Source organism: Eurosta solidaginis, chromosome 3 (assembly GCF_040869045.1).
Source record: "Eurosta solidaginis isolate ZX-2024a chromosome 3, ASM4086904v1, whole genome shotgun sequence".
NCBI lineage: Eukaryota > Metazoa > Arthropoda > Insecta > Diptera > Tephritidae > Eurosta > Eurosta solidaginis.
In genome coordinates this window covers 230995532-231009292 of record NC_090321.1, presented here as the reverse complement: position 1 = coordinate 231009292, position 13761 = coordinate 230995532, and the positions used below count along the sequence as shown (strand labels likewise).

At 36.1% G+C, this 13761-nt stretch overlaps 1 protein-coding gene across 8 annotated transcripts in view; it reads left to right on the top strand.

The window, feature by feature from the left end:
* Positions 1-13489, top strand: part of oys (oysgedart) — a 100941-nt gene extending 87452 nt beyond the window's left edge. For all 8 annotated transcript variants that reach the window (XM_067775468.1, XM_067775464.1, XM_067775461.1 and 5 more), the window contains one exon: positions 11830-13489. In XM_067775468.1, the coding sequence (XP_067631569.1) occupies positions 11830-12669 (840 nt within the window). In that variant the 3' untranslated portion in view covers positions 12670-13489. The remainder of the gene's footprint in view (positions 1-11829) is intronic.
* The last annotated feature ends 272 nt before the right edge of the window (positions 13490-13761 follow it).

The following is a 13761-nucleotide window of genomic DNA, read 5'->3' as shown; positions in this document are numbered from 1 at the left end:
ATATCAAATGAAAGGTGTTAATGATTATTTAAACCATAGTGGGCCTTAATTCTATAGGTGGACGCCTTTTCGAGATATCGCAATAAGGGTGGGCCAGGGGTGACTCTAGAATGTGTTTGTACGATATGGGTATCAAATTAAAAGTATTAAAGAGGGTTTTAAAAGGGAGTAGCCCTTAGTTGTATATGTGAAGGCGTTTTCGAGATATCGACCAAAATGTGGTCCAGGGTGACCCAGAACATCTTCTGTTGGGTACCGCTAATTTATTTATATATGTCATACCACGAACAATATTCCTGCCAAGATTCCAAGGGCTTTTGATTTCGCCCTGCAGAACTTTTTCATTTTCTTGTACTTAATATGGTAGGTGTCACACCCATTTTACAAAGTTTTTTCTAAAGTTATATTTTGCGTCAATAAACGAATCCAATTACCATGTTTCATCTCTTTTTTCATATTTGGTACAGAATTCTGGCATGATTTTCATTTTTCGTAATTTTGGATATCGGAAAAGTGGGCGTGGTCATAGTCGGATTTCGGCCATATTTTATACCAAGATAAAGTTACTTCAGATAAGTACGTGAACTAAGTTTAGTTAAGATACATCGATTTTTGTTCAAGTTATCGTGTTAACGGCCGAGCGGAAGGACAGACGGTCGACTGTGTATAAAAACTGGGCGTGGCTTCAACCGATTTCGCCCATTTTCACAGAAAACAGTTATCGTCATAGAATCTATGCACCTACCAAATTTCACAAGTATTGGTAAATTTTTGTTCGACTTATGGCCTTAAAAGTATTCTAGACGAATTAAATAAAAAAGGGCGGAGCCACGCCCATTTTGAAATTTTCTTTTATTTTTGTATTTTGTTGCACCATATCATTACTGGAGTTGAATGTTGACATAATTTACTTATATACTGTAAAGATTTTAAATTTTTTGTTAAAATTTGGCTTTAAAAAAATATTTTTTTAAAAGTGGGCGTGTTCCTCATCCGATTTTGCTAATTTTTATTTAGCATACATATAGTAATGGGAGTAACGTGCCTGCCAAACTTCGTCATGATATCTTCAACGACTGCGAAATTACAGCTTGCATAACTTTTAAATTACCTTCTTTTAAAAGTGGGCGGTGCCACGCCCATTGTCCAAAAGTTTACTAATTTTCTATTTTGCGTCATAAGGTCAACGCACCTACCAAGTTTTATCGCTTTATCCGTCTTTGGTAATGAATTATCGCACTTTTACGGTGTTTCGAAATTTTTGATATAGAAAATGTGGGCGCGGTTGTAGTCCGATTTCGTTCATTTTAAATAGCGATCTGAGATGAGCGCCCAGGAACCTACATACCAAATTTCATCAAGATACCTCAAAATTTACACAAGTTATCGTGTTTACAGACGGACGGACAGACGGAAGGACGGACGGACGGACGGACATGGCTAAATTAATTTCTTTTTTCACCCAGATCATTTTGATATATAGAAGTCTATATCTATCTCGATTAGTTTATGCCGTTACGGATTACCGTTATGCGAACAAAGTTGATATACTCTGTGAGCTCTGCTCAGCTGAGTATAACAAACAATACCATTTAAGATCGTAAATACACATTTAAAAAAGAAATAATAAATGGCGTTGAAGCGGCTGTTAACGAGTATTCCAATGGAATATTTAGCAAGCGTACTGTCCATTGTCCTTATCCAACTCCTTTTCCGCCTCCATCTCTCTATATCCGTCCCCCTCCTACTCTTACTCTTGCTGCAAAAACGGCGAGATTGGAAAGACTCCTTTACTTTAAACTCACACTGTTTCCCACGGTGGTCCGCCATGCCCTTGAAGATTATTAAGGACCTGCATCCATTTCCGAGTACCCAATGTCTAACTGTCCATTGAATGTATGATATAAAAAGATACATACTTTAAAATTTTTAGTAGTTTTCTGAATATAAAATGGAAATTCTGAATATGAATTGCAACTTTCTGAATATAAACTTAAACAGATGTACTAATGAAATTATGGTACATATCTCTCTTATTGAAGGAAACGAAAGGATATCTTGAAAAAATTATGAAAATCGGTTCATAACGACGCCTACTCTGGGTCACGGGCGCGACATTCGCATGCATTTAAGCATTTAAACCTGGATAAACGGAACATAAGCAGCGGACTTAATGCATATTGAAATGTTTGCATAAAAATACCAGATGCTACATTTCTTTAAAATTTTAGAGACCTTGAATATTTAAGTACTTATATATACATATGTATATCCATAACGACCTATCCTAATAAATAGGTCGAAACGGAAAAGTTTCGTTGGCAAGGACGTTTCTCAGGAAGCCATTTAAAAAGGTTGTAATACCTATATGACACTACTTATTTTGTCTTTAAATCCAAGCTAGAAAAACTGACGAAACTTTACCGGAACTTCAAAAACAATTTCTACCATGAGAAAGCCAGACCACTATTCCCCCAAAATTAGTGAGTTTGACATGTTTTTGTTTATGTTTTGAATTTTATTTTTTTCACATTAAAGTTTTTAGCAATAAAAACAATGCAAATAAGACGGGAAAATGATTTCGGTCTCTGATGGTTCACTTTTTTCTCAAGAAAGTTGATTTTAGTTGTGTTTTTATGCACGAAATTTTCAAACTAAAACAAGTAAGGAAGGCTAAGTTCGGGTGTAACCGAACATTACATACTCAGCTGAGAGCTTTGGAGACAAAATAAGTGAAAATCACCATGTAGGAAAATGAACCTAGGGCAACCCTGGGATATGTTTGTATGACATGGATATCAAATGGAAGTATTAAAGGGTATTTTAGAAAGGAGTGGGCCAGGAGACGCCTTTTCGAAATATCGCCATAAAGGTGGACCAGGGGTGACTCTAGAATATGTTTGTACGATATGGGTATCAAATGAAAGGTGTTAATGAGTATTTTAAAAGGGAGTAGGCCTTATTTCTATAGATGGACGCCTTTTCGAGACATCGCTTTAAAGGCGGAACATGGTTGACTCTATAATGTGTTTGTACGATATGGGTATCAAAGTTATATTTTGCGTCAAAAAACCTATCCAATCACCATGTTTCATCCCTGTTTTCATATTTGGTATAGAATTATGGCATTTTTTTAATTTTTCGATATCGAAAAAGTGGGCGTGGTCATAGTCGGATTTCGCCCATTTTTAATACCAGGATAAAGTGAGTTCAGATAAGTACGTGAAATAAGTTTAGTAAAGATATGTCGATTTTTACTCAAGTTATCATGTTAACGGCCAAGAGGAAGGGCAGACGGTCGACTGTGTATAAAAACTGGGCTTCAACCGATTTCGCCCATTTTCACAGAAAACAGTTACCCACATAGCATATGGAAGATTGATTAAAGTATAAATCACCACAATGAGACATTTTCGAGTCCTTTTGACGATTAAAAACTGTTTAATCAATTCTGCGATCAAAAGAAGACTCGAAATCGACTCCCTCTTATGAGTGAAATATTATTTATTGAAAAAGCAACAACAAAATGTAAAGTGATCCCAAAAAATGATTAAAATAAGATTCCAAATAGTCTCTTAAATGTCTCGAGAAAGAATCGCCAAAGCTTTAAAACACACTTAAAAATTATTCCCACAAGACTCATAAATGATGGTAAATATGACTCGAAAAGGACTAAATACTGATTAGAAATATAGGTTAAAAGACGCTTACCAAGTGTAGTGGCGCGTAGGGTACCATTTTCTCCCGACGAGGGAGTCTTTTCTTATCAGAAAATGAGCGCATATATGCTTATTTTGATCATGCTGGAGACTCGAAAAAGACTCTAATATGATTAATAATTTCAAAAAATACTGGGTGGGTACAAGCATAGAAACTATGCCCTTATCAAATTTCACAAGGATTGGTAAATTTTTGTTCGACTTATGGCATTAAAAGTATTCTACACAAATTAAATGAAAAAAGGCGGAGCCACGCCCATTTTGAAAATTTTCTTTATTTTTTGTATATTGTTGCACCATATCATTACTTGAGTTGAATTTGTTAAAATTTGACTTTTAAAATAAAAAAAATAAAAATGGGCGTGTTCGTGACCCAATTTTGCTAATTTTTTTACAGCACACATATAGTAATAGGAGTAACGTTCCTGCCAAATTTCATCATCATATCTCCAACGACTGCCAAATTACAGCTTGCAAAACTTTAAAATTACCTTCTTTTAAAAGTGAGCGGTGCCACGCCCATTGTCCAAAATGTTACTAATTTTCTATTCTGCGTTCTAAGGCCAACCTACCTACTAATCGATTTCATCGCTTTATCCGTCTTTGGCAAGGTGCACACGAGGCTACGCGTCATAGACGCTGCAGGCGAAATATGTACGCTTTGATGCCGAACACATGTATTTGAATGGAGAGCTGCATACGAGGCGTCAGCTGCATGAAAGCGACAAAGCATGAAATTTTCGTGTAGCTAAGCGTACAGCAATGTTGGTCGCTGAGCGTACGTACGCTTGAAAAAAAGGAAGAACAAGATGTTTACATTTTTTGTATGCCAATTTGTGTAATTAGTTAAAATATGTTACTTTAGTTAATAAAAGTGCGTGAAAGGTATATTATCAAAGCGAAAAACAGTATTAAACAATATAACAGCATAGTTAGACATTGTTGAATCGTTTAAAAGGCTAAAAAGTGTTGGAAACTAGAAATCACCCTTTTCTCTAGTCCGCGGGGGTTTAAAATTGCCTTTCATAATTTACAAAGGTACGGGGATGCAAACAACGTCTAATACCTATTTTCCTTTGGTTTCGGGGACGGATATAGCTGAAGAAACTTAATTTTTTATTTTTTTCAATAATTGTTTGCTTTTTGTAGCGACGCTCGAAAGTAGCTTCGTGTGCAGATCTTAAGGCGTAGAGAAATTGTAGCTATATGAAATATCTTGTACGCGTCTATGACGCGTAACCTCGTGTGCACCTTGCCTTTGGTAATGAATTATCGCACTTTTTCGATTCTTCGAAATTTTCGATATCGAAAAAGTGGGCGTGGTTATAGTCCGATTTCGTTCATTTTAAATAGCGATCTGAGAAGTGTGCCCAGGAACTTACATACCAAATTTCATTAAGATACCCCTCAACATTTACACAAGTTATCGTGTTTACGGACGGGCGGACGGCATGGCTTAATGAATTTCTTTTTTCGCCCAGATCATTTTGAAGTCTATATCTATCTCGATTAGTTTATGCCGTTACGGATTATAGTTATGCGAACAAAATTAATATACTCTGTGAGCTATGCTCAGCTGAGTATAAACATAAAAAATAAAGAAAAAACGGCCGAATGTCAAAAAACCTATCGAAATATAAACTGGCTCGTTTGGTTTTAATGAGCTAGGTTGTATTTTTTTTCTAATACTGTAACCGTATTAGGAGGGAGGGCGACAAAAAATATAAGAGAAAATAAAGTAGTGTCATATAGGTATAACTGAAACAAAAAAATTCTGTCAAAAAGTATGTAATTTCAACTTTCTTTAATTTCTTTTCGCAACTCGCAAAGAACTTTTTAATTTGAGCTTAATTATCGATTCATATGGCAGCTAGAGTATATCGTTTTAAGTCGCTAACGAATTGTGGAGGGGAATTCAGCTAGATTAAGGTTTTATATCTCTCTCTCTAATTAACTGGCCTCTTAAGGTGCGACTTTATTAAAGCTCTGGATTGGGATACATCCCTCTTAACAAAACTTTTCACTTATGTCCTTTCTATTTGGATAGGTCGATATATAATGCGGTTCTTACGCGACAAGAAATAGAAGTATTTTTTCAATGCTTGTAAAAATATGCAAAACTTAGCGAAGCTTATGGGAAATTTTGGATTTCTTAAATGTGAAATTGAAAGTGAAAGTAGACCGTATGCTCGTAGATTTACCAATCTGAAATATAGATGAATATGCGTTAAGGTACGGTAATGGACCCGAAAATTTCTTCTGCGGGTGTTGGTAAATTGTGCTTAACCATCAGATCCTTGTCTTACCCGACAAAATACTATGATAAAATATCTATCGCCTTTGCGACAGAACTCTGTCGGTCTCAAAAAAAATGCGCGCGCGCTTTCTGCCCGCGATTTGTAATGCATCTTTCAGTAGACAAGGCAAGACGTCGTGCAAACAGACGGGCACATAAATACAAACACGACGTGCCACCCATTATCATCACCCCGACAGAGGTTGTATAGCCATGCATATGCTGAAACACCTTGGCGATGAGGGAGTAAGTTACAAGACGGACGTTTTCAAACTTCAAATTCCTTTAAATAATTCCACTACTAAGGTCTGGAAAACCAGCTAACGAAGGTGAGTAATATCGACCGATATCACTCCTCTCGGCAGTAACGAAAACCTTGGAAACCGTCATGCGCCACTTTGAATCTACGGTTAGCCACCCATCAGCATGGCTTTCGCAAAATGCATAGCAGTACCATCGCGCTGAACGCCATAAACACGCAGATGAATTACCGACTGAAGCATCGAAAACGCCATCTCTATATTTCGTTTCAAGACTATTTCAATATAATATAATGGCTTTCTCCGGATCATTTTTGGATTGTTTTCGGTGCTATTTAAAAGTCACTAACTTTACCCGGCGTACGTTGTAACGCCCGAGATCGAATGAATGTTGCATTATTTTTTCTGGTTTGTTTGTTGATAATTTAGTTTATTGTTCTGTAAATTGAATTGAATTTTGTACGCATATTTGGTGAAATTTTCGTTTAAAACATTTTATTATTGTAATGCATGTGGGTACACAATATTTTTGGTTTTTTCGTTCGGTGCAAAGATAAACAAATTTTTTGGCGTTCCAACTCTAGAGCAAGCAACATATAGCTGGCCATGGGAAAAGCACGGACTCTCTAAATTTAAGCCTGCAACAGTAAGCGATTGTCCTTGCGCTTTGTTGATTGTAATTGTAAAAGCAAGGCGACAGGAAACTGTAAGAGCTTAAAATTTAATGGCAAATCTGTAGGAATCATTGGGATTCGTGGTATGAGCACATATTCACCTTTGCTTTTATCTCTGATGATTGTTGCTTCGATTACATTCGGCATTAATTTCTTAACGCAAAGTCTGGTTCCATTGCACAATTTTGGTGGGTCTAAATTCCGAAGAAGCATGATTGGTGAGGCAATTTTCAAAGTTAATATATGCGCAGGCATTCCAGGTGGTTCTTAGGAGTTTAGAAATTCAATTGGATAATTCACAATTTGATCTTCATCTGTAACTGTCGATCGATTAATATTTCGTCACTTCACCAGGAATTTGGTTTTGAATGCGATCATTGATTTTGTTAACATGATCTTTTTTGGGAGCTAAGATTTCTCGTTCGCATAGCAAAAAAAATAAATTTAAAATTCTGAAATATGAGAAACATTCGTCGTGATCTAAGGAACATACAGCCGAAATTTGCTGACGATTGAGGTGTGGGAAATACGTTTCCATAGGGAACACACACAGAATTTGATTTTTATAGAAGATGTAGATAGACTGAAGCTAACAAATTTTTTTAATGGCTGCATATTACTAAACGTCCAAAAGGAATAACACCCAAACTCAACAATGCAGTCAAACTTTAGGTGTTAAGAAAACCTAAGTTTGTACGGCAGCCATAGTTCTAAAAAATCCCATTTGTAGGGAAGGTGCCACGCCCCTTTTTTTCAATTCCACATTTTACTGGAGGTATTAGGACTTGTCATCATATAGCTCCTTACCAATTTTCATTATCCTACCATTACTACATCCAGAGATATGCAGTATGATATATTCCATTTGTATGGGAGGTGCCGCGCCCCCTTTTTCCCAATTCCACATTTTCTTGGTGGTGTTAGGGATTGACCTCATATAACTCCTTACTGAATTTCAATGTTCTGGCATGTATACCTTAGAGTTATGCAGTACCAAAGATTCCATTTGTGCCACGCCCCCTTTATATATCGGAATTATTTTTAGCCTAAAACCTTCGTGTTGATCGAAGGAACCTATAACCAAAATTTGGTGATGATTGAAGTGCGGGAAAAACGTGTCCATAGCGAACACACACACACACATAGAATTTGATTTTCATACATATATATAGATGTAGATACACTGAAGCTAAAAAATTTTTTAACGGCGGCAGATTTCTAACTATTTCGTTATTGTTTTAAGGATCATAGCGTTATAAATACACAGGCCCGACGAGAGGGGAGGGGGAGGGGGAAGGGGGGATTCCCCCCGGGCCCGGGGTTTCTCAGCGGGCCCGCGATTTAGAGGTACTAAGAAATTTTTTTAATTGAGGAGAGTCTTTAGTTGTTCCATGTGCACATTTTAAGCCGAATTTCAAAAGCAACGAATATTGATAATAATTGTTTGCCTGGTCCTGAGGAGACAATAAAAACATCAAACAAAAATGTATGTTTACATGAATCCGAAATCGTAAAGTTTTCGTGGTGACACTGATGAAGGTTCATCTTCAAAAAGTCTTCCAACAATACCACCAACTCTGTATCAAAGTCAAGATTATTTAAACGACTTCGATATCGATACCTTGAATAATAAGTTTTTGCGATCTGAAGAAAACGAAATAATTCCTCGAGGTCCTCAAAAGTGTCCTGTTATTTTTCCACGTGATGAGGCATTTCATACCTCGTTGTTAAACAGAATCTTGCCAAATGGAGAGAAAAAGGAGCGTGACTGGGTAGTGTGGAGTGCCAGTAGCAATGCTTTTTATTGTCTACCATGTCGTCTATTAAGCACCAATATTTTAAATCGACCTAAAATTTGTTCTGCGGATATTCGAAATTCCAGGTATGGAAGAAGCTATATGATAAACTGCCATCACACGAAACTATTCAAGATCACAATAAATGTGTTATTCAATGGCGATCTTTACAAAATCTAATTCAAAAGGAGGCTACAATTGATACACTTATCAATGACCAGCTAATCACTGAAACTCAAAAGTGGAATGAAATTTTATATAGAATTTTAGACTCTATTTTATTTTTTGGTGAAAGAGGCCTAGCTTTCAAAGGCGAAATTATACATCTTGGTGAACGAAACGATGGAAATTTTTTGGGCATCTAAGATCTCATAAGCCAATATGATCCGATACTTAGAGATCATTTGGAGAAATTTAGGATTTCACAACAGCAGCACAAACGTATACAAGTTCAATATCTCTCCCCAGACATTCAGAACGAGTTTACAGAAATTTGTGCAAAGCGCGTGACGGAAACTATATTAGATCAAGGCCAGAAAGCCAAGTATTTTGCTATTATCGTTGATGCTAGTCACGTTGACTACGTTCATTCTGCGCTAACTCCATTTCAATTTGAAAGCAACAAATTTTACAATTCAAGAACGGTTTTTGGCTTTCGTGAATTGTTACCAAAAAACTGGTCAGAAAATCGCTGATCTAATTTCCCATACTTGATTGAAGATTGTCGCGCACAAGGGTACGATAACGGCGCCAATATGAAAGGAGCTTGCAACGGAGCAGTACGTCACATTCTCGACATAAACTGGAATGCTGATTACTCGCCTTGTGCAACCCACAGTCTCAATTTATGTGGTGTTGATGCTGCAGAATATTGTACGGCTGCAATTAATTTCTTCGGAGTTGTAAAAAATGTTTTACTATTTTCAGCAGCACTCCACAACGATAGGACATCCTTAAAAAAAAATGTACCTAGCTCTCTTCATAGTCTTTCAGCCAAAAGCCAAATTTGACGGCGCAAGAATACGGTGATGCTACCCGCACTCTCAAGTACATCAACAAGTTCGAATGTATAGAACGTTATGTTTATTATTCTATATTTATTAACTCAAATAAAACTTAAACTGAAACTAAAAAGAACAATGTCGTATCTTAAAAGGGAAAGTCCCAAATTATATTATGCGTTGAAATGCAAAGTATTACTAGACGTTGGCTGTAGTTGCTAAAACTCAGCTGTTCTATGATGTTGCCACATATTGCGGTAGGGTTCGATTTGGGTAGTCGCTACAAATGTATCTTGCTGTCCTCAATTTAGTTCAAAATACTGACTACCATTAACGAAAGAAATGTGGTCCTCCAAGCTAGAGACGCTACCATAGATGTTGAGGGCCGACATCTTGATGCCTTATTAGCTGATTTGGAGTTAATCAGGAACCAATGGGAAACAATTTTAAACGAATGCAAAACAGTTGCTATTCAATTGAACATCTCGCCAAAGTTTCCGGACATTCGAAAGAGAAACCCAAAAGACGTTCTGAAGAAAATTAAGTGAGATGATTACGGATGATTCAGAGTCTGATTTTAAAAACAATACATTCCTGGTTATCGTTGATCCGAGAATCACTGGCATTACTGAACGATTTGCAGCTATGAGAAATTTGAGCGAGCCCTTTTCCTTTTTGTGGCAATTTGAAGACATGGATGAAACTACGGTTCGGGCGAGCGCAGCGAAATTGTCGAAAAATACAAGTCGGACATTTCTCAAAGCTTAGAATACGAAATAGTTCACTTGAAACACATTTACAAAGCAAATTTTGATAAAGGTCTGTCACCATTGGAATTGCTAGCTAAATGCCATCTACATATGTATGTTCAAAATCTGTATACGATTTTCTCCAACATTTGTGTTGCTTTACGTATCTTTTGCACTATACCTGTCACTGTAGCTAGCGCAGAACGTTCCTTCAGCGTCTTTTCAAGAATCAAAAACTTTCATAGATCGTGTTCATCTCAAGAGCGAGTTTCAGGACTTGCCACGCTTTGTGATGGATCCGTTTTGGCAAGACAGTTAAATTTTGATATTATTATAAAGTTTTGCAGCGAAAAAAGCAAGTAAAGCCACTCTTTGATATCCGAACTTTCTATATTTATTTATTTATTATTTATTTAAAATTTATAATCATCATTAAATTTATCATAAATGTATTAAAATGTTACCAAATAACCAGAAAAGGTTATTTGAAGCAATATGTGGCTGTTAAACGAGAATTTTATTTCTACGTTACAATAAAATAATATAAATAGTAAATATTCTGTGTTAATTTTATTGTCAGCTCTTAGTCTAAAAATCAGTTGATGTGGCAAAAATTTTTTTTGACGTAATCCATCAATAATGATTCATGAATGAGACGTCATTAATTCAAGTTAATCAAATGAATTAGTGGATTTTTTATAGGGGGCCCGTAAATTGTTTAGTCCCGGGCCCGGATTTTCTCTCTACGGCCCTGTAAATACATATGTATCATTTATAGGGGGCCCGTAAGTTGTTTAGTCCCGGGCCCGGATTTTCTCTCTACGGCCCTGTAAATACATATGTATCATTTCCCAAAATGAAACTGGGGGATGACCTAGAAGGTTCAATGTGGTCATATTAAATCGTTCCCGAGATGGTCGGCCTTATACCTGGTGCTTGTTACCGGAACGTACCGAATCTATATTCCGGCAAAATCAACGTCAGGAACAATACCCAAAACCTTCGTGGAGTGTTTTTATCGCAGCAACAATAACAACAAACTCAAGAGGGACTATAATTTATTTTCAATAAACACACAGACAAGCCGTAACAAATATCCCTAAACAGAACTGATTTTTTTTATTTCCGCCTTCGTGTTAATACCGGGGCCATAACGCGTTTTGATGCCACTCCCGGCTTTTTGGACTTGTGTTAGCAATTCACCCCTGTTGTAAATTATTACCCACTTGCGCGAAAAGACCTTTTTTTCAAAATGGGGTAGGGCGATAATTTCCTCATAATGAAGTTTTAAAAAGTAAACTGGATCTATTAAATATCTCTCTCTTTCATTACAGGGCAGCATTCGATTGTACCTGAAATTTTATTTGTGCCTTCATATAGCCGCACTTGTTACCATATTTATTTTACCTAAATTTGTGCGCGGAGAACGACGATCTCAAAGACAACAAAAACAACAACAAATAAGTGATAAAAATTCCAATAATAATCAATTCAATACCGTTACATCTTCGTCTGTCAATGAAGCTGGAAAAGATGGCGATGTACTTAATGATGCCGTGACAACAAAAATACCTCAATACAGTAGAAATGATCACGCCGTTGACGATAATAATGATGAAAACGTCAACGAAGACACAGCAACAAAAACGAACAAATATATGCCAACAAAACCAACGGCGCCACCGCCACTATTATCACCAAGTGTAGCATGTGCACGCGAAGCGGTTAGTGTTCAGCATGTAGAATGCGAAATGGATCAGTTGGGTAATAAGCTCAAAGAGAAAATTGAAACAGAGACAAAGAATATTGAAGAATTCATTGATAAGACTGTAGCAGAAACGGTGAGCGGCATCGTTGAGTTTAAAAATGATTTAATGAGCAATCGCAACTTTGCCAAATTATTACCAATACATGCACATGATGATGGTAGAGTGCGTAGACGTATTGGTGGGGCGGTAGCTATGACGCCGACGATGACAACGGCAACAGCAAATGGCAGTAAGGGTGGTATTGGTGGTGGGGGCGGTAGTAGTGGCAATGATACACTTGATAGATTAGTTAATGGTGTTGAAGAGAGTGGGGCATTTTTGAAAAAAGAAATTGAAGTAATTAATGCAGTTGTGCAACAATCAAACGTTTTACCAGCTGTATTGAGTAATGGGCATGCTAAATAGGTACAAAATATTTTTAATATTTAAAGAAAGTAACTGATGGATGGCAATAAGATGAGGATGAAAGCGAGGTTAAAGGAGTGTGCTGTTCCCGTTAAGAATATAAACGTTTAAATTCTAACAAAGAAAACATAATGCAAAACAAATCTGAGAAATAAGCAAGGCATGCAACAAAAATATTACTAATTAGGAGATATAGGTTCAATTTATTTTGAAAATAATTTTAAAAACTAAAAATAAATAAAATAGTTTGGTTAAAAATCCATGTAGACAAAGAAATGGCGCACATACGATGACGACGACAACAAAATTTATTTACAAAAATTAACTTCCTAAGCGCACAAAAGCAAAAACTGCATATGTATGTACTACGTGGTATGTATTTATGTATGAGCACAAAGTTTACATATATGTACATTAAATAAAGAAACATGGCAAGCAAACACTATTGTCCTTGCAATTGAATTTATTTGATGTTCCTAGCAATTTAAAAAAAATATAAATAAAAACGAAATAACAAAATCTTGAAACAAAAATGATTTATACCCAAATTTCTATTGCTTATCGCATTTATTTGATTAAGAGGCATACATTTTTATTGTTTTTTGTTTTTGTAACCACTTTTTGTAAACATTTAAAAATTGTCATTAATGCTGTTTGTGTATATCAGTTTCCAACCCATGTATGCATATATGCAAATATGTGAGTTTGACATGAATATGTATGTACGTATGTATGTCCTTGTACAAATTGTATGAATTGTTTTTTCTGTTTTGAACAAAACTTGTTAAAAATATACTTTTTTAAATTATTTTAGTAAAAACTATTTTTTGTGTTTAAGTAATACAATTTTCTTCTGTATTTTTGCGTATAAGTTTCTACACAATTTAAACTATGCGACAACAAAATGCTTATTTTTATACCTACTCAGCTGAGCAGAGCTCACAGAGTATATTAACTTTGTTCGCATAACGGTAATCCGTAACGGCATAAACTAATCGAGATAGATATAGATTTCTATATATCAAAATGGTCTGGGTGAAAAAGAAATTCATTTAGCCATGTCCGTCCGTCCGTCTGTAAACACGATAACTT